We start from the raw sequence: 22139 nt of genomic DNA, 5'->3' as shown, positions 1-22139 counted from the left end.
GTACAATGATCAAGCAGAATTTAGCTCATGAATGTACAATGGATAAATGAAAAGAGACAACCATTTCTAAAGATATTAAAGGGATATATGACAAGATTCCACATCTATTGCTGACCAAAATTTAGCAAAATAGAAATAGGAGGAAATTCTCATAACCTAATGTAAAGTATCGAGAAAGTTATCCCAGACATCATATTTAAAGCACTCCCATTAAACACAGGGATAAAACAAAGATTTCAATAATTTCCACTATTTTTGAACACTGTTATGAAGGTGTCAGATTTAGTGACGCTTACAAAAATATTAAAACAGAAAGAAATGAACATTTCCATAGATAGATTCATAGATTTCTTCATAGGCACTGGATTTAATTGCTGAAAAAAACCTTCTGGTACAGCAGTATTAGAAAAAAACATCACTTAACAGGAGAGGACAAACTGATCACAGAAACTGAAAAGGCATTTAAAAAGCAGACCCATATATTTAGGGAAATTTACTACATGAAAACAGTGGTATTTTAAGAAAAGACTGAACTGTAATTCACTACGTGCCACTGGGTCAAATGGCTTTGTATTTGGGGGAAAATGAAGTTAGATACCTGTATTTCACACAGAAATAAAACTGAGTTAGACCTAAACCTAAGAAACAAAATCATGAAAGTTTTAAACAATTGAATATTTTTATAATTGAGAAATGGGGAAGGTTGTTTTAACTATAACAAAAACCACAAAAGGAGCATTGTCTCAAAGCAAAAAAATTTCAAAGTTCTATATATAACAAACAATAACTTAAACAATATTTGAAGAATTGACAAACTGGTAGAAAATATTTGCAACATAGAATTAATTTACAATCATCCTTCAGTGTCCACAGGGGTGGTTCCAAAATCTGTGGATGCTCAAGTCCCTTATATAAAATGGTGTAGTATTTGCATAAAACCTACACACATCCTCCTGTATACTTTAAGTCATCTCTAGATTACTTATTATAGTTAATACAATGTAAATGATAAGTAAATAGTTGTAATTACTGTAAATGTTCTATAAATAGATGCCAGCAGGAGGCAAATTCAAGTTTTGCTTTTTGGAATTCTCTGGGATTTTTTTCCCCCAAATATTTTTGATCTGAGGTTGGTTGAACCCACAGATGCAGAACCCATGGATAAGGAGGGCTGACTGTTCTTAAAACATATAAAAAAGGCCTTAGAAATAAGCGAGGAAAATAATGCACAAAGTATAAACTGGCAATCCAAAGAAAAACTATTAAAGGAAAAAAAAATACCTAATGTCTCTAATAATGCAAGAAATGCAGAGTAGAATATGAAATAATATTTCAATTATTAAATTTTTAAAACCTTTAAGATACTAATAATGCTCAATGTTGGTAAAGGGTGGAGAGAAAGAACTTCATAAACCTCAGGGAGAAGAATGGTGAGGACAATTTAATATTATGTTCTTTAATAGAGAACTGATTTAGACATTAAAAAGAATTATATGTATGGACAAGGGAAGCTGCCCAAGTACATGAAGTTTAAAAAGCAAGTGTAAAACAACATTATTTTTACATATATGTAAAATATAAATGCTACATTTACATTTTGTAGTAAATACAGTTTGTATAGGCAAGAACAGAAGTTTGGAAAAGTACATACTGAATGGCTAGTGTGGTTAGTTGCAGAAGAGCAGAATTCAAGTGTGGAAGATTTATTCTTTTTAACTCTGTTCTTTTGGGCACCTTCAAGATGTGGATGATGAGAAATATTAAGAATTTGTCTGTCATCTTTTACTACTGCCTGTAACTTTTTTATTGTTTTACATTTGCCTGCTACCACCTATAACATGGTTATACACACACACACACACACACACACTCACACACGTATATGCATATTATGTCTATTATATTCTGTATGCAAGCATGTTTACTTTGTAATCCTCTGTACTATTTAAATGTTCAATAATAACTGTGTATTACTTTTATTATCAGAAAAATAATTCAAATGTAATTTTCCTTTGGGGTTTAAAAAAATACTAATGATTTATTTAAGTACACTGAGAGAGAGACATACAGACAGAGAGGTGGACAAACACACAGACAGAAAGATAGAAAAAAGAGAAGAAAAGAAAAGAAAAAAAAGGAAAAGAAAAGAACCTACCCGAATTATGAATCTGATTGCTGCACATCCAGAAGTTGCCATGACTTTTGCACTATTGGGGACGAGATTAAAAAGTGTAGGTACAATGGCTTCAGCGCCATGATCAAACTTGTTTCCCAAAACTGTTGAAAGATGGCTATAAAGGAAGACAGAAAAATGTTTTCTAAAAAAATAGTTTAACATTAAATATAGGTAGGACCATACAATTTTAAAATATTCTTTTACTGAATTAACAAAATTTTTATTTTAACCAGTTCCAATGGCAGAAAAACAAAAGAGAGAAAGGCAAGTGCAGATATTACCTATTTCCTTCTTTTCCCCGTCCTTTTACTGTCTAGTGCAAAGTTGAAATTTGGCATTTTAACCATCTCTTTGCAATGCAGAAGTCATCTGATCTCAGAATTTAACCATTAACATGACATGTAAAACACTCAGCTCTGACTGTCCTGAACTTTAGTCTTTAACCATCGGATATTTCCATTCTGATGCCCCAATATCAATCTTAAATTCAACATATTTTACAAATAAGTAAAATCTTTCCCAAATCAGTACTCCTCTATTTATTTCTTTTTTTTCTTTTAATTTTATTTTTGGCTGTGTTGGGTTCTTCATTGCTGCATGCGGGCTTTCTCTAGTTGTGGTGAGCGGGGGCTACTCTTCATTGCATGTGTGGGCTTCTCATTGCGGTGGCTTCTTTTGCTGTGGAGCATGGGCTCTAGGCGCATGGGCTTCAGCAGTTGTGGCGTGCAGGCTCAGTAGTTGTGGCTCGCGGGCTCTAGAGCACAGGCTCAGTAGTTGTGGTGCATAGGCTTAGCTGCTCTGTGGCATGTGGGATCTACCCAGACCAGTGATCAAACCCATGCCCCCTGCATTCACAGGCGGATTTTTAACAACTGCGCCACTAGGGAAGTCCCAGTATTTCTCTATTTCTATTAATGAGAAATATTAATATTTCGGTCACAAATACTCCCTGACATCTTTGGTGTAGGATTTCAGAATTCTTGATTGAAAACAGAACTCTACCATACATTGATTAGTTGGGTGACTCTAAGGACATCTGTCTTCTCTTTCCAAATTTGTAGTTAAACAACTAATCCAGGCTAATTAATTTAATATGATTTTGGGTAAAACACTTAGGAAGAATGCTGTAATTACAGTTCTGACAATGTTTGTGGAATTATTTAATTTCTATATACTTATATCTTATTTAAAATACATGGTTGGGGTACAGTTAGTTCCAGAATTTCAGGTTCCTGGTTCAAAGAGGTACTCAGACTCAGACTTACTTACTAGTGTTCAGTTATACCTTCAGTTTTCCCATGTGAAACTCAAATCAGAAACAGAGAGGTGCCACCTGTGCCCAGATGTTGCTGTCTTCCTTTAAAGAGTGTAAGAGTTTTGTTCTGTTAGGCCAGTGATGTACTTTGGAATCAGCTTGATCCTTATAAGCTTACTGGGAGGGGTGGCCTGAGAATACTGCAGAGTACTCAGCCTCCAGAGTAGCCTGAACAGTCCTATTCCTATACAACAGCCTTTCTGGGGTCTCTACTGAATGCCCTGGGTGTTCAACAACGTTTCTCCAGTCTGGCTCATCAGAACTTGAACCTCTCCCGGCCCAGGTGAACTCTGGGAATTGCTGTTTATCTTATAGTTTCCAGTAGTTCTTTCCAGTCCTCAGGGAGTTGTACCTTTCACATGCACAGATTAGTATTCAACTAGACTCATGGGATCGCCTATGCAGATTTCTATAGCTCTTTTTCTGTATGTCTCTCCTCTCCAGTGTTCTGCACTGCAAATTTTAGCCACTTCAGCTTTCGGAACCTCCAATCTGTTTCTTCTTCAACTCAGTAAGACTCCCTTGCTCTGCCTGCGTTCTCCCTCCCTCTCCACGGTCCAGAAAATGCATCCAGGTCAAAACTGTGCTGATCATACTGTTCAACTGACTTGTTTGTTTCAAGAATTACACTCCTGCTCTGCCTGCTGTCCATCATCTGTACACAGTTGTCTTAACATATTTTCTCCAGTTTTCTGCAAGGGGGCTAATCCTGTACCAGTTGTTGCATCATGGCAAGAAGCAGAATTCTCATCACGGACTATTTTTGGAGGTTACAATTTGTGGATTTTTGTTTTGTTTTTCTATCAAGAGATATTCAATTATTTTGGTATATTGACTTGTATCTAGCAATCTTACTATATATTCCCTTACTTATAATAATTTATCTATCAATTCTTATCATTTTCTGCATGGATAGTTATATCATTTGTTAATAAGGGCAGTTTTGTTCCTTTTCTTGCAATCCTCATAGTTTTTATTTCCTGAGGGGTTTTTTATTTGTTTGTTTATTCTGTTCTGACTAGGACATCTAGTACAATCCAGATTATGAATATTAATAGTAGGCATCTTTGTGTTCCCTCTCTTCAAAGGAATACAACAACATATACAACAAAGTATTCTGGTCGGGAGAAGTGGAAAAAGGAGTTTAAGTGTTCTACCATGCTTAAATTTTAGAAAAATATAAACATACAGAATAGGTTTAGACTTTGATAAGTTAATGATGCATGTTATAATTCCAAGACAACTGCTAAAATATCAGAAATAAAAAGCTTAATATCCAAATTAGCAAAGATAAAGTTACATATAGCCAGTTCTCAGACCCATTCACTTTATTCTTATACTCACAGAGTTAGTGACCAAAAATCCACCAGTAGATTTTAGACATATAAACATATTTTAAGGTTGGTATAAAGTGCTATTAAGAAAGATTTTTTTTTAAATCACACAAATTTAATCCTTATATATGATTTTTGGAATATATATATGCTTTTTTGGGGTTATCCTGTTAATGCTTTACTGAATAATCACTGAATCAATGAGTACAAAATTCATTCATAAAAAATACTTATCACAAAAAAGAATATACTTACGCCACAGTAATGCAAGCTTCTCTAACCACCTGGGATCTAAGATCCTTAGCTGAAAGTTTAAGTGCTCCATCCAACAAGCGTAAATGTTGGAAAAAGCAATCATATTGTGCAGCTCCAGCAACAAGCAATGATCGAATTTTCTTAAGCTGAAATAAAGAGAATTTTCATTACTGACATTAAAAAGTGGTAGTGCAAAAAAAAAAAAAAACTACCTAAACTTCACTACTGGAACAAAATTAAAAATTTTTTCATTATATTTCATTATATATTCAGACATTTTAACAGCATTAAATGTATCTTTATTAAATAAACATGCAAACAAACAAAAAAGCTTTCTGGAAAAGAACATTATAGATTTAATTATATGCATAATAGACATGTAATGTATGAGTAGGTAAGTAAATTTTAAAGTTTTAAGGGAGTCTTTTCAAAATTGTCACAAAATACACATTAAAATAAAGTTTACCATTTTAACCATTTTAAAGTATACAACTTAGTGGCAATAAGTACATTCAAAATGTTGTACAACCATCACCACTATCTACTAAGAAGCCTATTTTTAAAAGAACCAAATTTGTAAACTATATTCATCCATAAGCAAAAGTAAAAAATCAAAAGGATCAACCATTAAGTTATCACCATCTCCAATATTTTAACATTATCACACTTACTTTGTGACACAAATAGCTCTTTCTCCCTATTTCTAAACCTTTAAGAATAGGATTGCCAAATGTTTTCCATATAAACATCATACATACCTAATAAAATTAATCAGTCAATTGAGATACACTCAGGTACACATCTGTGCTCACACATACAAGCTAAAAGTTTACCTATCATACCCATTATTATGTATAATTTCATATTAAATTCTGTGGTTTTCTAAATTTTTAAAGATATCTTTAAAGTTAAAGATGAATTAAGGATGGAAAACATAAAAATAAAATACTGTGGATATTAGAAAAACATCTGAAAGAATAGTTATACAATCTTAGGGTATATAAGGTAGGCAAACTATCATAAGCAGAAGAGAAATCAGAAGGCATCTAAACAACTAAAAAAAATTACAATATGGTAGGAAAAAATTATCTGCAATATATAAGTACAATACACAAGGAATGACAGTAAAATAAGAAAAAGACAAATAACCAAATATTAAATTGGGCAAAATAAATATAAGAAAATGTGTTCAACCATACTAGTGATAAGCAAATGCGAATTACAACAAAGACACATCATTTGCCTTCATTAGATTGGCAAAAGTTAAAAAGACTCGATAGCACCCAGTAATAGCTCTTACTGTTAAGATCATGGATGCCTAATACCTTTGTTCAAAATATTTTGGCAATGTCTACTAAAATAAAATTGCATCTACTCTTTACCCACCAATCCACTTTTAAAAATTTAACCTACAAAAATAAAAACACCATTGTTATAAATATGTGCAAGGATGTTTATTGCAATATTGTTAAAACAGCACAAAATATAAAAACAAGTCCATCCAAGTTTCTAGAAACATACAGCCCACCAAAACTGAATCAAGAATAAACAGATAATTTGAACAGTCCAATTGCTAGGAGTGAAATAGAATCTGCAATAAAAAAAACTCCCTGCAAACAAAGTCCAGGACTGGATGGCTTCACTGGGGAGTTCTACCAAATGTACAAAAAAGAACTTATACCAATCCTTCTCAAACTCTTTCAAAAGACTGAAGAGGAAGGAATACTCCCAAAATCATTCTATGAAGCCACCATCGCCCTGATACCAAAATCAGACAAAGACGCTACCAAAAAAGAAAATTATAGGTCAATATCTTTCATGAATATAGATGCAAAAATCCTCAACAAATATTAGCAAACTGAATCCAACAACACATAAAAAGGATCATACACCATGGTCAGGTTGGCTTCATCCCAGGGTCACAGGATGGTTCAACATACACAAGTCAATGTGGTCAAAAACCATATGATCATCTCAACAGATGCAGAAAAAACATTTAATAAAATTCAACATCCATTCATGATAAAAACTCTTATCAAATTGGGTATAAAAGGAACATATCTCAACATAGTAAAAGCTATTTTTGCCAAACCCACAGCCAATGGTTTATGCCAAACTCAAACCCAATACTCAATGGTGAAAAGCTGAAAGCCTTCCCACTAAAATCTGGAACAGGACAAGGATGGCCTCTCTACCACTTCTATTCAACTTAGAAGTCTTAGTCACAGAAATCAGACAAAAAAAGAAATTAAAGGTATCCAAACTGGAAGGGAAGAGGAAAATTGTCACTATATGCAGATGACATGATAATTCATATAGAAAACCCTAAAGACCCCACACAAAAACTATTAGAACTGATAAACGAATTCAGCAAGGTACCAGGATACAAAATTAGCATACAGAAATCTGTTGCATTTCTTTACATTAACAATAAACTATCAAAAAGAAAAAGTAAAAAAAAAAAATCCCTTTATAAATCACATAAAAAAAAAAACAAACCTAGGAATAAACCTGAACAAGGAGATGAAAGACTTATATGCTGAGAACCATAACACGTTGATAAAGGAAACTAAAGATGATTCAAAGAAATCATCCCATGCTCTTGGATTGGAAGAATTAATACTGTTAAATGGCCATACTGCCCAAAGTAATCTACAGATTTAACACCATCCCTATGAATTTACATTCCCACCAACAGTGCAGGAGGGTTCCCTTTACTCCACAACTATGTAACCCTAAGGAGAGTCATGGTCCCTGGGCATCAATGAAGTTCAAAAAGTAGCACGTGGGGAGACACTAACAAATGGGTGAGATAGGCTCCACCTGATTAGCAAAACAGAAAAAAATGGACCCTAACTAAGAAAAGGCCTATTATCTCAATGTGTTTTCCAGAAAGAAATGTTACCTATTAGACTCTCTATTTCATAAGCAAATACCAGATAGTACTACTATTGAATTTCCAAGTTTTTGAAAAAGAACATTGAAAAAACAAGGAGAGGGATAAGAAAATAAAAAACTTACTGCATTGGCACGCTGATCCCAGTCATGTTTGTCATCTGACAAAATTTCCCTGATTTTATTTAATGTTTCTTCAAGTTCTCGACTAGAATAGATCTTAAAGAAAACATGCAAAATTATAACATTAATATTTCTTGCCACAGCAAAATTATGCCCTCATGTTCAAATAATCTTTCCAGTAATAGTATTATTTCCCATTCTAGCACCATTTTTAAATGGAGAATGAAAATACATTATAGATAATAATAAAATAAAATGCTTTGTCTTCCTTACCTGTTACCCAGGTAAGGGTATTTCTCCACTCACGAGTAACTTCAAATATACTTTTAAAGTACTTTGTCATTTAAAAAAAAAAAATGCAAATATCCTACAGATTAGTAAAAACAGGACTGAGTTCTCAAAATGACTTCAGGTATATAACATATCTATTGCATCCGTATACTTATTATACAATATTGCAAAAGGACATGTTTTAGGTTAGTCCCTCCTCCGACCCTCTCAATAGACTGTAGCCAGGAGAGCTACATGCTTTATTCCCTCTGGAGCTAACTGTCTGCCAAACACCATTATCCTTTCATTCACTTAACAAATATTCACATAACAGGGATGTAACATTCTAGGCACTAAGGACACTATGGTGAGCAAAAAATAGGCATGGTCTTTGCCTTATGGAACTTATAATCTAGTCAGGGAAAGAAAAAAATTAATCAAATGATATAAAATATGAAATTGCAAATAGAAAGTATCACCAAGGAGAAGCACATACTGCCATGAAAGTATACATACAATAGGGGGTTTGAACTAGTTAGGAAAGTCAAGCTTGAATTGAGAGCTAAAGCATGAGGCAGACATCATTAGACAAAATAGAGAAAGATCAGCCTTCCCTGCAGTGAACAGCACGTGCAAAGGCTCTGTGGTTGAAAGAAACTGAAAGAAGGCCAAGTACAGTAGTAAAGAGTGCAAAGGGGATCAGGGGAAGAGACAGCGACCCAAGGTCTAAGTCAGTCAGTGCACAGTATTTCTCTACATCACAGTCAAGGTTCAGAGGGGGCAAATGACCTAAATTAGTTCAGTTAGAGTGAATTTCAAAGTTTTACATGGTCAACTGCAGAAGAGGCAGAGGGTACTAAGGGAGTGAGGCTCGGACAGCTGCAGCCATGTTGCTGACCATGAGGGAAGACGATGCAGAAGAATCCAGAAATGAGACATAAGAAAGAATGGGGTCCTAGATACCATCTGAGTAGTACAAACAGATACTGCCAACAAATAGGCCCTATTTATATTTTCCACTTTCAATGGCCATTAAATTCCCCTTTTACTTAAAACAAAAACTTGCCAAAAACAAGAGTACAAAGGGGAGCAAGGCATGAGACAAGGCTGAAGAGACAGGAGGGGAACCAGATAAACAGTTGTTACAGAGTGATTACTGGAGGCTTCTGAGCCTTTCCTGCCTCCCACTTTCCCTTCACAAAAGTCCTTCTGCCATATTTAAAAAGAAAGGCAGGTTCCTCTCCCACTCCTAATCTTATTATGATGCTTTGCTCTGGAATACAATGCCAGGCTCCCCCTTCCCTAACAAGGGAAAAAAGGGCCGACTCAAAAATTTACTTCAGTGAGGGGGTACATAATTTTTTAAACATTCTTTTAGAGGGCATACAGAGAGAAGAAGTTTGAATACCACTAAGTTAGGAATTGGCTGCAATAAAATAATTCCTAGGTTTCTAACTTGTATAACTGATTAGGTTTCCACATATAAAACACTGGAAGAGTAGGTTTGAAAGGGGAAGATCATGAGTCCAGTTGTGGGCACGTTGAATTTGAGATGCCTCTGAGACATCTAAAAGGAGATGTCAAATAAACAATCAGTGGAAAAATTAGTTTCGCACTAAAGAGAGTTCTGGCTGAGCGATAAAAACCTGTGCATTACCTATGTAAAGGCAGGAAGTAAAGCCATGGATGTGAAGGAAGGAAGGAAATGGAGAGCGAGAAGAGAGGCCCAGAACCAACCCTTAAGAAATCTCAGTATTCAACAGTCAAGTAAAGAAGGATGTGGCTTTAAAGGAGAAAGAGATGAAGTGGACAGAAAAGTAGGAGGAAAAAAAATGGAAGAACATTGTATCACAGGCACCTTTAAAAAAAAAAAAGTGGATGTAGTTGGACACTGCAATGTAATATGATTCAATGATATGGATTCAATTTTATTTCAGCCTCACTGAAAAAATCACTTGGAAGTCTAATTGTACCAACAAATAATAATTTGTTAAGTCAATTCAGGAAGAAAAGAATTTGGAAAACAGGGACAAAAATAAATAATATTACGAACAGGCACATAGGCAATATTCATGGGGAATGCCACTTCACTGGCATCCTTACCTGTATAGAAGGGACATCTGTAAAAGCCTTTATAAAATCATCTTCATCAACTGCTCCGGCACCTCCTTCCTTAGAAGCACCTGATAATTAAAAATAAATTTATTTTTTAAAGTTTACTTTTAAGCATTTTAGCACTGAGAACACCATGAAAAATATTAACTCTTTTGATATGAAAAAGGCATAATTTTGAGACATTCCATTTTATAAGAAGGTATTAACAAAATCTCCAACTTTTCAGAAAAGAGAAGGTACTTAGCAGTAGTTGATTAACTCTCTATAAGGTACTAGATGAGGCTGGTAGTAGAATCCAAACTGTAAGAACACAGCCCTCTCATCCCTCATTCAATGCAAGACCACGGACACAAGAAATACAGGTGAAAGGATAAACATTTAAAAAGCTGAGCAGTCAGTTTATATGACCCTAAATGTCAATAATGATGCCAAATAAGTGAGGCAGAGGATCCACATGTGCTGCAGTGGTCAGGAAAGCAAATGTGAAAGAAATGAGGGTCTTGAAATTAACTTTAAATACACAAATGATTTTTTTATTGCACATACACAATAAAAAAGTAAACTTAATAGGCAGTAGTTGTTTAACAGCCAATAATTAGCTATTGTCTTTCAGCTCCAAATACACTATTTTATATTGTGATGCTGGGCCTAGGACTGAGCAAACCATTTTTCTGCTTATTCTAATGGTTTCCTGTTAAACTGTGTCAATAAGGATGCTGGAAAGAATGAAAGCTGAAGGAAGAAGGGACCTGCTCCTTCCTAACTATTTCCTCTTCTTGTCAGTAAAACCCTAGCAACTCTGGCAGGTTGCTCATTTCAGTAGCAGTTCCAGACTGCAGTTTTTCTAACATTCACTGAAACCAGCTCACTATGCCTGACAGAGACACCAGACAGCTAGTACCTGCTCCGCAGAGGTCAAGTCACAGCTCTGCAGGGCCTCTCCTCTAAGCCTCTATGTTTCAATAGTTTTAAACTCATTTTGTTCTTCCAGCTTTAGGGGTAGGAGCTATTTACTGTGATTGCTACATCCATGATACTTTATTTTTTATTTTTATTTTTTTCAAATTAACCAGTATTTAAATGGGGAGGGGAGTTGTTTAACAGAAGTAGTATGAATTATAAATATTATTTCCCGGGTAGTCAGCTGCTATATGTAATTGTTGTGCAGAAGACACTAAAATAGTGTCTTTGCTCTTAATGACAGTGGAGAAACCAGAATCAACAGAGGTAACTTGGTTTCATGGAGAACCGTCGTCACAAAGCTCAACTAAGGAATCTTAACACAGCTGCTGAGAGTACTGTGGTATAGGTAGCTGGGGAGGAGACACCTGTTTGGGGGGGAAGGAGAATAAAGCCAGGAAGGCTCTGCACTGATGGATTGTGAAGCCGGCAGAAGGGTCAGTAATCTTCTCGCCTCCTCGGCCTCTTCCATGATACTTTAGTGTTCTCTTCTTGCATTCTTAATTCATCAATACCCATTTAACAAATTATATTAAATTCTCTCTGCAAAAATAACTTGTGGATTCTGTCTTCTAACTGAAATCTGGCTGATAACTCTATTATTTATTTTCTTCGTGGTAAAAATCCAACACATGAAATGGTTTTCAAATACCTAAGATGTACATTCCAATGGACAATTCACTTAAAAAATCTCTCTGGTTAAAAAATTAAACAGAAAATATCTCTTCAATTAAGTTTATCATCTACCAAAGGAAATATTAATACTGCAAAACTGGACTTAAAAAAAATCATCCTAAAAAATAAAAAATACTCAGGATTTCCAAAGGTGTATAAAAAGCTCCTTATCTTAAAAACAAACAAAAACCTCAGAAGGTCTTTGTATATGCGTTTTAACAGCAATAAGAGATGGACCACAGAACAGCATAAAGTTTAAGGCAATATAAAACTGCAAATTAAAAGCAATGACAATTTCATAAACTAAAAGAGGAATGGATGTATGCTTGCTATAGGAAATTCAATTAGAAGAGTAAATAAATTATAGTTACTCCCTAGATATTAAAAAATCCAATAAAATAATAAAACTCCCAACCCCATGCCCATAATCAGTACTAGTAACTAACTGATTACCTGAAAATAATCAGCTAAAGCAAAGAAACAAAAAGATAGCTAACCATATTATCTTAACATCTTATAAGATACTACATTCATTTACAATCTCTTAATATGGCAGGGTTTATTGCTTTCGACAGTGGGTCCTCTGATAGGAGTGCATATGCCTAGATTTTTACAATTTCTTCCCAATCTTTCACAGTTGTCTTTGTCTAAGCCACTGAACAGAAATTTCCTTAGGGACTGGTCCTTACCAAGCAGTTCCTAAACATTCAACACAGTTTTCATAAAAACAAAGTTCTTTCCACATTCATTAATATATTTTGTTCCTTTATATTACCACTTCTTGCAAATTACTTTGTTACAATAATAAGAGCAACCATTAGGCAAGTTTGAGAACAAACAACTGACGCCTAGAAAGTATACATCTCAAGTGGTAGAGGAGACCTGTGCAGATGTACCAGAGCAGAGCCAGTTAACAACCTTAGTGTACTAAAGTGTGGAAGACAGAAAGTTTTACAGAGGAATGGAGAAGTGAAGGGGAGATCAGTATGAAGGATTACTACAGTGTATATGCAGTTTACTAAGGTATCATACATACAACAGAATGCTAACGTCGATACGTTAACCCGCCAGCCATAACACAATCTCAAAATCCTTCAAGGGGATGCAGAGCATCTGAACAGATCCCAGATAAGGCCAGAAAAATGTGCCAGTGACTAAGGACATACATAGGAAAGTCTAACTTTGAAAGTCACAATTTACTCTAATCATAATTTCTTTATTATGCAGTAATTTCTTATGACTAGGGCCAAATAAGCTAGTAGGGAGTGGTGGGGGAGTAGAATATAATGGCTTTTAAAAGTCCCACAGAAGATGCAGAGACAAATAAATGCAGCCTTGTGACTATCTCAGATGTGACAGTTAGGTCTCTAAACCTGGACATGGGCATTACCAAATTTGGTAAGAACTTGCATGGTCTGAATAGTTAACCCTAATCTACCTCACTCTTACCTTGGAGAATCACTTTGTTTAAGCAGAGGGGCTGCTAATGGGAGTGTTTGGGATATACGAATAGTGTAAAGACAGAGGACATTCTGAGCTCCCCATTCTAACCTTGCTTATACCTTGCATGTATTACAAGTAAACCTTTTTACAATCCATGTTTGCCTAATGTTTCCCCTCACCTTGGTTTTGACTGTCTGGCCTACAAAGTAGGAAAAGGATGCCTGCATAGGGAATAAACTGTTGAATGAACTGTTGTATCTCACAATCATCACTCCATTTTCTGATACAGCTTTAAAAAGTTCACCCAAAAATACTATAAAATCCCTTTAGCGCCAGCAAGGAGAATGAATTACATAAGAAGACAGTCAAAAAGAGTAATGGGCCACGAATAAACTGTTGAATGAACTGTTTTATCTTGCAATCATCACTCCATTTCCTGATACAGCTTTAAAAAGTTCACCCAAAAACACTATAAAATCCCTTTAGCACCAGCAAGGAGAATGAATTACATAGGAAGACAGTCAAAAAGAGTAATGGGCTTTAATGTCAAATATTACTGCAAGAAAAGGAGAATGAGTGTGCACACCAAGAGGAGATGTGTTTAGATAAATTACGTTTGAGAGCAGGAGCACAAGTAGAGGTTGGGCTGAAGGGACAAGCGAAGCTGGCTTCCAATTCTACTAAAGCTCTTTCAAATATAACTGTGTTAACAATCATACCAGAAAATATTAATGGGCTGAAACAGAACACAAGAGCTTTGCCCAGCTGTCTAACCACTCTAAAACAGAGGTCAGTAATTTTTTTCTGTAAAAGACAAGAGAGCAAATATTTTAGACTTTATGGGCCATATGGTTCCTGTTGCCATTTCTCAACTCTGCCATTGTAGCCTGAAAGCAGCCACAGACAATATACAATGAACAAGGTTGTATTCCAATAAAGCTCTAGTTGTGGACACTGAAATTTGAATTTCATATGGTTTTCACACGTCATGCAATATTATCCTTCTTTTGACTATTTTTAATCATTTAAAGATGTAAAAAATATTCCTAGCTCATGGGTGAAACAAAAACAGACAGTTGGCTGGATTTGGCCTGTGCACTATAGTTTGCTGATCCCTGCTCTAGAATCCACTCTAAGCTGGTAATCACTTGGTTGGGAAGCAGAGGGAGGGGAAGGGGGATTAGAGGGTACTGTCATTCAGGAGATACCATGGTTTCTAGTGTGCCAGACTGCCTAGACGAGGCATTCTCAGAAATCCTCAAGTACTACTTTAAAAGGTTCAAGTATAAAGAGAAAACTCCATTCTACTTAGTCCTTAACTACTAATAAGGTGAAGTGCTGGATACAATGGTGAATGAAACAAAGGGTAAAGTACAGATACAGGAGCAAGTAGAGCAAAGTTTTAGAGATGGAAAGAGGCGGATTCTTCTCAAGCTACAGTGAAGCGACTAGCACTGAAGAGAAAGATAAATGCTGGAAAAACAACATGGAGGGAAATATGGCAGGAACCTTGATGAAATTCATACAAAATTTATAATTTTTAAAGAGAGTTACACTAATGAAAGCACTATCAGTGCTTTTGAAGAGTGCTATGAAAAGACAGAAAAGCTTTCTGGATCCCCAACTTTCTAAGGGAAGTAGGTTGAAAATGACAATCAGCTGAAAACACAGGACATTTTGATACAAAAGAAGAAAAGATTTCGGGGGCAGAGCCCAGAGTCCAGGGCGAAACCAAGAACAGAAGAAAACACTGATTTAGAGAAGCACACCCAAAGAGAGAATGAAACCTTCATGATGGAACATTCATGACCCCTGTAATAAGGGAACTGACAGCAGGTTCCTGTTGGATTTCAAAATTGCTATAAATCAGTGACTACTATGAAGTTCCCGTTCCTTCCCCCAACCTTTTTAAAGAAACTTATTTATTTAATTTATTTTTAAAAAATTTTTGGCTGCATTGGGTCCTTGTTGCCGTGCGCAGGCTTTCTCCAGTTGCGGCGAGCTGGGGCTACTCTTCGTTGTGGTGCACAGGCTTCTCATGGCGGTGGCTTCTCTTGTTGCAGAGCACAGGTTCTAGGCACACGGGCTTCAGAGCACAGGCTCAGTAGCTGTGGTGCACGGGCTTATTTGCTCCACAGCACGTGGGATCTTCCCGGACCAGGGCTCAAACCCGCGTACCCTGCACCGGGCAGGTGGATTCTTAACGACTGCGCCACCAGGGAAGCCCTCCTTCCTTTTTTTTTTTTTTTTTTTTTTTGCGGTACGCGGGCCTCTCCCGTTGCGGAGCACAGGCTCCGGACGCGCAGGTTCAGCGGCCATGGCTCACGGGTCTAGCTGCTCCGCAGCATGTGGGATCTTCCCGGACTGGGGCACGAACCCGTGTCCCCTGCATTGGCAGGCGGACTCTCAACCACTGCGCCACCAGGGAAGCCCCTCCCCTTTTTTTAATGGGAGTGTCTATTATGGTTTTTTTGTCCTGTATGTTGAGTATGTGGGGTGCAAGTAGATGTCTTTTTAGTTCAGAGGCCTCTGCATGGAGAGGAGCCACACCAGAGGATAGAAACCTCATGCATCTGGACCTGATGCGGATCAAAGGATCACAGACTTTGAGCCTGATGGTATAATTAGGATGAGATTTTGGGGAAATGTCCATGAATGCATTTTGTGTGTAGGAGGCATGTAAATTATCGTGGTCAGAGGGCAAGCTGCAGTAGGCTGGCTGCAAGGGTAGCAGCAACAATTGCTCTCATTCTTGACAATTGCTCCTTTTACAATGTGACTTTGCAGATTTCCCTATTGAAAAGTGGAGTTCCCAGTAAAGAGGTGGAGAAGAGTGAGAATTCTGGTTGAGACAAGACCTAGGAGAGGCTGAAGGGGTCCCTGATTGGTTATTCCCCAGTGTCCAGCAGAAAAAAAACTTCTCAGAGGAAAGCTTCTAGAATCCCCAATTTGGACCTAAAGGACTTCCACTAATTAAGTTCAAGCAACGAGCTCACAATCAAAGTTTAAATACATTTGATCCTTGAACAAAACAGGTTTGAACTATGCGGGTCCACTTAAACAGTTTGTTTTTTTTTTTAAAACACTGAGCTGTACACTTTGTCTAGCTATCTAACTATCTATCTGTCCATCTATCTAACTATTTTTGGCCGCAGGGCCTGCAGGACCTTAGTTCCCTGACATTCCAATAAACCTTTATTTCTAAAACCAGATAGCAAGGACACATTTGGCCTGCTGGCTGTAATTTGCCAAATCCTGGTGTAGATAGAAAACCCAAAATAATATATAGTAAAATCATTAAAAATTAAACTTTAGCTAGGTGACTAGATATAAAATCAAAATATAATAATTGATTTCATTTCTATGCATCAGCAACAAAGTTAGAAATTTTAAATTAAGAAAATACTATGTCCAGGAACCTTGAGGGCATCATGCTGAGTGAAATAAATCAGACAGAGAAAGACAAATACAGTATGATCTCGCTTATATGTGAAATCTAAAAAACAAACAAACAAAAAAACAAGCACACAGATACAGAGAAAAGATTGGTGGTTGCCAGAGGCAAGGGGTGGATGAAATAGGTGAAGGGAGTCAAAAGGTACAGACTTCCAGTTATAAAATAAATAAGCTATGGGATGTAAAGTACAGCATGGTGACTAGAGTTGACACTGTACCGCATATTTGAAAGCTGCTAAGGGAGTTAATCTCAAAAGTTCTCATCACAAGGGAAAAAAAGCTCTGTAACTGTGTATGGTGACGGATGTTAACTAGACTTATTGTAGTGATCATTTTGCAATATATAAAAATATTGAATCATTATATTGTACAACTGAAATTGATATAACGTTGCATGTCAACGATACCTCAATTTAAAAAAAAAAAGAAAATGCGTTGACTCTATAGATGAATTTGGGGAGAACTCACATCTTTGTAACACTGTTTTCCTATCCAGGAATGCAGTATGTCCATTTATTTATGACTTTTAAAATTTCTTTCAATGAAGTTTTACAATTAAAAAAAATACTATGCTTTTTGGGACTTCCCTGGTGGCACAGTGGTTAAGAATCCACCCGTCAATGCAGAGGACATGTGTTTGAGCCCTGGTCCGGGAAGATCCCACATGCTGCGGAGCAACTAAGCCCCTGCACCACAACTACTGAGCCTGCACTCCAGAGCCCATGCTCTGCACCAACAGAAGCCACCGCAATGAGAAGCCCACGCACTGCAACGAAGAGTAGCCCCCTCTCGCCGCAACTAGAGAAAGCCCGCACACAGCAGTGAAGACCCAACGCAGCCAAAAAAAAACCTACGTTTTTTAACATAAAATAAAAATATTCTGAGGTATCTAGAAATAAAACAAACCAAACAAAAACAAAACAAAAAAAGTGAAAAACCTTGAGGTGGAAAAAAGAATAAATTTTAATGAGACATTAAAGAACACTAAAATAAATGGGTAGATATTCTGTGTTCATGGACAGGAAGACTCAGTATCATAAACATGTCCAGTCTTCCCAAAGTACTGCCATAATCAAGCCTCCAACAGGATTTCTTGTGGAAGCTGTCAAGCTGATTCTAAAGTTTGGAAGGGCAATGGGCCAAGAACTGTTGAGATAATCCTTATAAGAAAAGGGAGGAAGTACTTGCCCTAACAGAAATGAAGACTTACAAACCTAAGATAATGATGACAGGTTTTAGTGCAGGGATAGGCCAACTAATCAAATATACAAAATACAAACTTCGAAACAGACCCACAAATGTACAAAAATTTGATACACGACAAAGAAGTGATTCAGATCAACAAGGAAAGTAATTCAATAATAATGCCTAAAATTCAACAAAATGCTGAGATAATGGATTATCTAGTTTAAAAAAAAAGGTTATTTCCTTACCCAATTTTAAAACTTACAGTAGACATTCTGATTCCCATGGGAAAATGGTAGTCATCCAAATTCAAATCAAATGTTTTACTAAATACTCCAAAAACCAGAGATCAAAAAGAAAAACTGTCCACAGCACATACTTGTAATACAAGTTCTCACTTCAAACTTCAATTTACAGGTAAATGGGGAAATATAAACATCCAAAACCAGCAATGTCAATTACAGAGTCCTCACTGGAGAGAAAAATCCGAGGAATTTGTATGGAAGAGGAGGATCTTGGCAGTGGAGTACGAAGACATCAAATATGGTTCCCCTCGGAACAAGAGGTAAGTAGCACTTAGAAGGTGGAGGTATTCCTTCAAAGCTTGGCGGATAAAGGAAAGGAAGAAAAAGATAACAGTTCTACTGAAATGAGATGGTATCACAGAATCAGAAGCACTGAATAGAAAGCCTTCCATGTATCATTTAGAAAAGAAGTTGCATTTCACTATACCAACAGAAGAGGGCATTCCTGAACTAACAAACAGTAAATTTTTCTTTCTGGCCCCACAGAATCACTTATTAAAAAATATTTTTAGGACATTTGAGGAAATTTGAATACAGAATGGAAGTGCTTAAAAGGAGGTATATAGTTAGAATAAACTTACAGAAAATAAAAGGGCTTAAAGGAACAAGTTAAATATCACCACAAAGAAATCAGACAAATCCACAGCATGGGACAATCTAAAAGACAACTAGCATAGACTCTTTTAAAAAAAAGTCAATGTCATGGTATAAAAATTGGTGAAGGGATTTTTTTATACATAATATTATGGAATTTTCTGGCATATGATAATTGTATTATGGTTATAATGAAGCACACCTTTAAGTCTTAGGAGGTGTATATTAAATATTTATGGCTGAAATGTCATGATGTCTACAATTTACTTTCCAACTGTTGAGTTTTGGAAAAAAAAAGAATACGTGTGGGAATATATCTATATGGAGATGGTTAAAACAAATATGACAAAATGCTAGTTATTAAATCTAGGTGATGAGTGTTTACTGCATGCCAACTTTTCTATATGCTTAAAAATTTTCATAATAAAAAGTTTGGGAAACCACTCACTAGAAAGTGAGAATAAGTACAGATAAACATCAGGAACATCAGTAACCAAAATATATCCAGTTAGTAGTATCTCAATTCAATGGAGTAAAGAATGCTTTATCCAATTGCATCGACATTAACTTGCCCATACATAAGGAAGAAAAGAAATTAAAATGAATATACTGTCACTTTATACAAAAAAAAAATTCCAGATATACTTAACAAACTAAATGTAAAATAATTTATGTTTTAGAATAAATTAGACTATTTGTATAAACTTTGGGGACTAGACAATAGTCCTTCTTATTCAAGACAGGAAATTGGGAAGTTAAAAAAAAAAAAAAAAGGATAGATATTTTACCTACCAAAACAAAAATTTAATTTTGACATAAAAATGCCATAGACAAAGGAGGAACTGAAGAAATATTTGTAACTTTTAATGAAAGCATAAAAGGCCTAATATTTTAAAAACTGTAACAAACTGAGAAGATGAAACAGCCCAATTAAAAAATGGGCAAATAATAACAAATTACAACTCACACAAGAGGATATGCTAATCCCTATTAACGAATTTAAATATTCTGAATCTCACTGGAATATAAACTCTGGGAGGACAGGGTGTTTGTTCTTGTTCACTGATATTTCCCAGAGATTACTAGAATAGTAGCATACTAAAAGCTTCCAGTAAACATCTGCTAGCTGCTGGCTGGCTGGATAGACGGATGAGGATTAAGAAAAAGAAGTACCATTTTTCACCCATCACAATGAACCTGTTATATTCAAGGCCGGAGAAGGTAAAATAATGTCTTTATTAAAATTAAAAGCACATGATTCACTCTGTTATAAAGCAGAAACTAACATACCATTGTAAAGCAATTATACTCCAATAAAGATGTTAAAAAGAAAAATTAAAAGCGCACAAAACCTTGACCAAGCAACCTCATTTAGAGGAGTCTATTCTACAGATCAGAAGCACCAGAATGACCAAATACATAAGCACATGGAGACCTGCATTCTTTGTAATGGCATAAAGTTGTGAACAACCTGAATGACACTGACAGAGAAATAGTTTATTAAATCATGGTACATCAATAATGTGGAACACTGTATAGCTATTAAAAGAATGTGATAGCTCTCATTCTTGATGCTGAAGGACAGAAGGATGTTTTGTGAAAAAAAAGCAAGTTGCAAAGTGTTTACTAGTATGTTTAATGGGGGCAAAAATAAAATCTAATCTAAATACCTACACAAATAAAAATGGAGTAAGATGTGGAAGGATATCATACATAACACTGGGCAATGAGATGAGAAAAGCAAGATGGTATGAAAGTTTTTTTTTCTAAACATTTCTCTAATGTTAGACTTGTTAACAGTGGGTATACATTTTATATTTAAAAAATCAAATTATGCCATTCAATTTATTAGTAAGAAACACATAAATTGGTTCTAAAAAAGAAAAATGCCAAGTTAATGGAAAAAATTAAATTTACAGCATGCCCATCACAGAAATAATGCTTCTTACCAATTCAGTAATATAATGTAATAAATATAAGTTAGAATTGTAAGTTATTACAAACTTCTACTTTGTATGGATCAAGTATAACAAATCTAACTAATGGAAAATCCCTCACATGTGTGATCTATATTAATATTTCACTCTTTTCTGAGGCAAACCTTGAAATCAATTTGCCTACCTATATGACACTATAATTTTCTAACACTTAAATCTCCGTCAAAAAGTATAGGCAAATGAAGTATGGAAAGGCCAAAACACTAAAAACCACTAACACTGGTTGGTGGGATAATGAGCATGGACAGATATTGTAATTTCTTTTCCAATTTCTTTGCTGCTTTCTTTCTTGAGCATTCCTATGGTCTCTTCAGTGCCTAACATGAAGCCTTGCACACAGTAAGCTCTACATACAGATGTAGATAAAGACAATAACTCATCTGTGAAGAGACTGGGTCTTCAATATATCTACTAATTTTAATCACAATAATTTGGCTGTTTATATTAATTTCCTCCCTTCTCAAACATTCTGAATGCTTCAGAAAATAAACCTTGCACAATGAAATTTCTTTGACTTTAAGTCTTGCACAAGAGGTAAAACAAAACTGAGGACAAAGAAAATAACTACAGCAAAACACACATATTCTTAGACACAGTAGGCCATTGGGCAGTTTATTGATTTATATTTATAATAACTTATTGGTTAATTATTCAAATCTTATTTACCTTAAAACCACAGTTAAGAGAGACAGCACCAGGGCATCTTATGATGAATGACATGGGATTCACAGAAATTTAAGACAGAATGGTGACTGGCCAATCCTTAAATTCCAAATGTCATTAATAGTGTTTTGCTATATGGGATAAAAATACGAAATATGTATTATATGCGGTATTAGTGAGGAGATGACCCAGAGATAATCCAAAAAGCCCTTGACGGTGGGCCAAACACTGGGCCCTTGTTTCATCTCTGCTAATAACTAACTGATCTTGGATACATCATTTAGCTTTCTGATGCTTAGTCTCTTCATCTGAACTGTGGTCAGATCATCTTTTAAGATCCCTTCAAGGCTAAAATCTTTTGGGTTTAGTATCATTCCC

The 22139-nt window shown here is 35.6% G+C and overlaps 1 protein-coding gene across 50 annotated transcripts in view; it reads right to left on the bottom strand.

The window, feature by feature from the left end:
- The window catches only part of CLASP2 (cytoplasmic linker associated protein 2), a 177813-nt gene that overhangs the window by 96677 nt on the left and 58997 nt on the right, over window positions 1–22139 (bottom strand). For all 50 annotated transcript variants that reach the window (XM_033405513.2, XM_033405508.2, XM_033405511.2 and 47 more), the window contains 4 exons: window positions 10472–10551; window positions 8102–8194; window positions 5081–5226; window positions 2156–2291 (listed from right to left, as the gene is read on the bottom strand). In XM_033405513.2, the coding sequence (XP_033261404.1) occupies window positions 2156–2291; window positions 5081–5226; window positions 8102–8194; window positions 10472–10551 (455 nt within the window). The remainder of the gene's footprint in view (window positions 1–2155; window positions 2292–5080; window positions 5227–8101; window positions 8195–10471; window positions 10552–22139) is intronic.

The sequence above is a fragment of the Orcinus orca genome, chromosome 10, assembly GCF_937001465.1.
Source record: "Orcinus orca chromosome 10, mOrcOrc1.1, whole genome shotgun sequence".
Taxonomy (NCBI): Eukaryota; Metazoa; Chordata; class Mammalia; order Artiodactyla; family Delphinidae; genus Orcinus; species Orcinus orca.
Note: the sequence above shows the minus strand (reverse complement) of the source record. Positions and strands in the feature narration are given on the sequence as shown.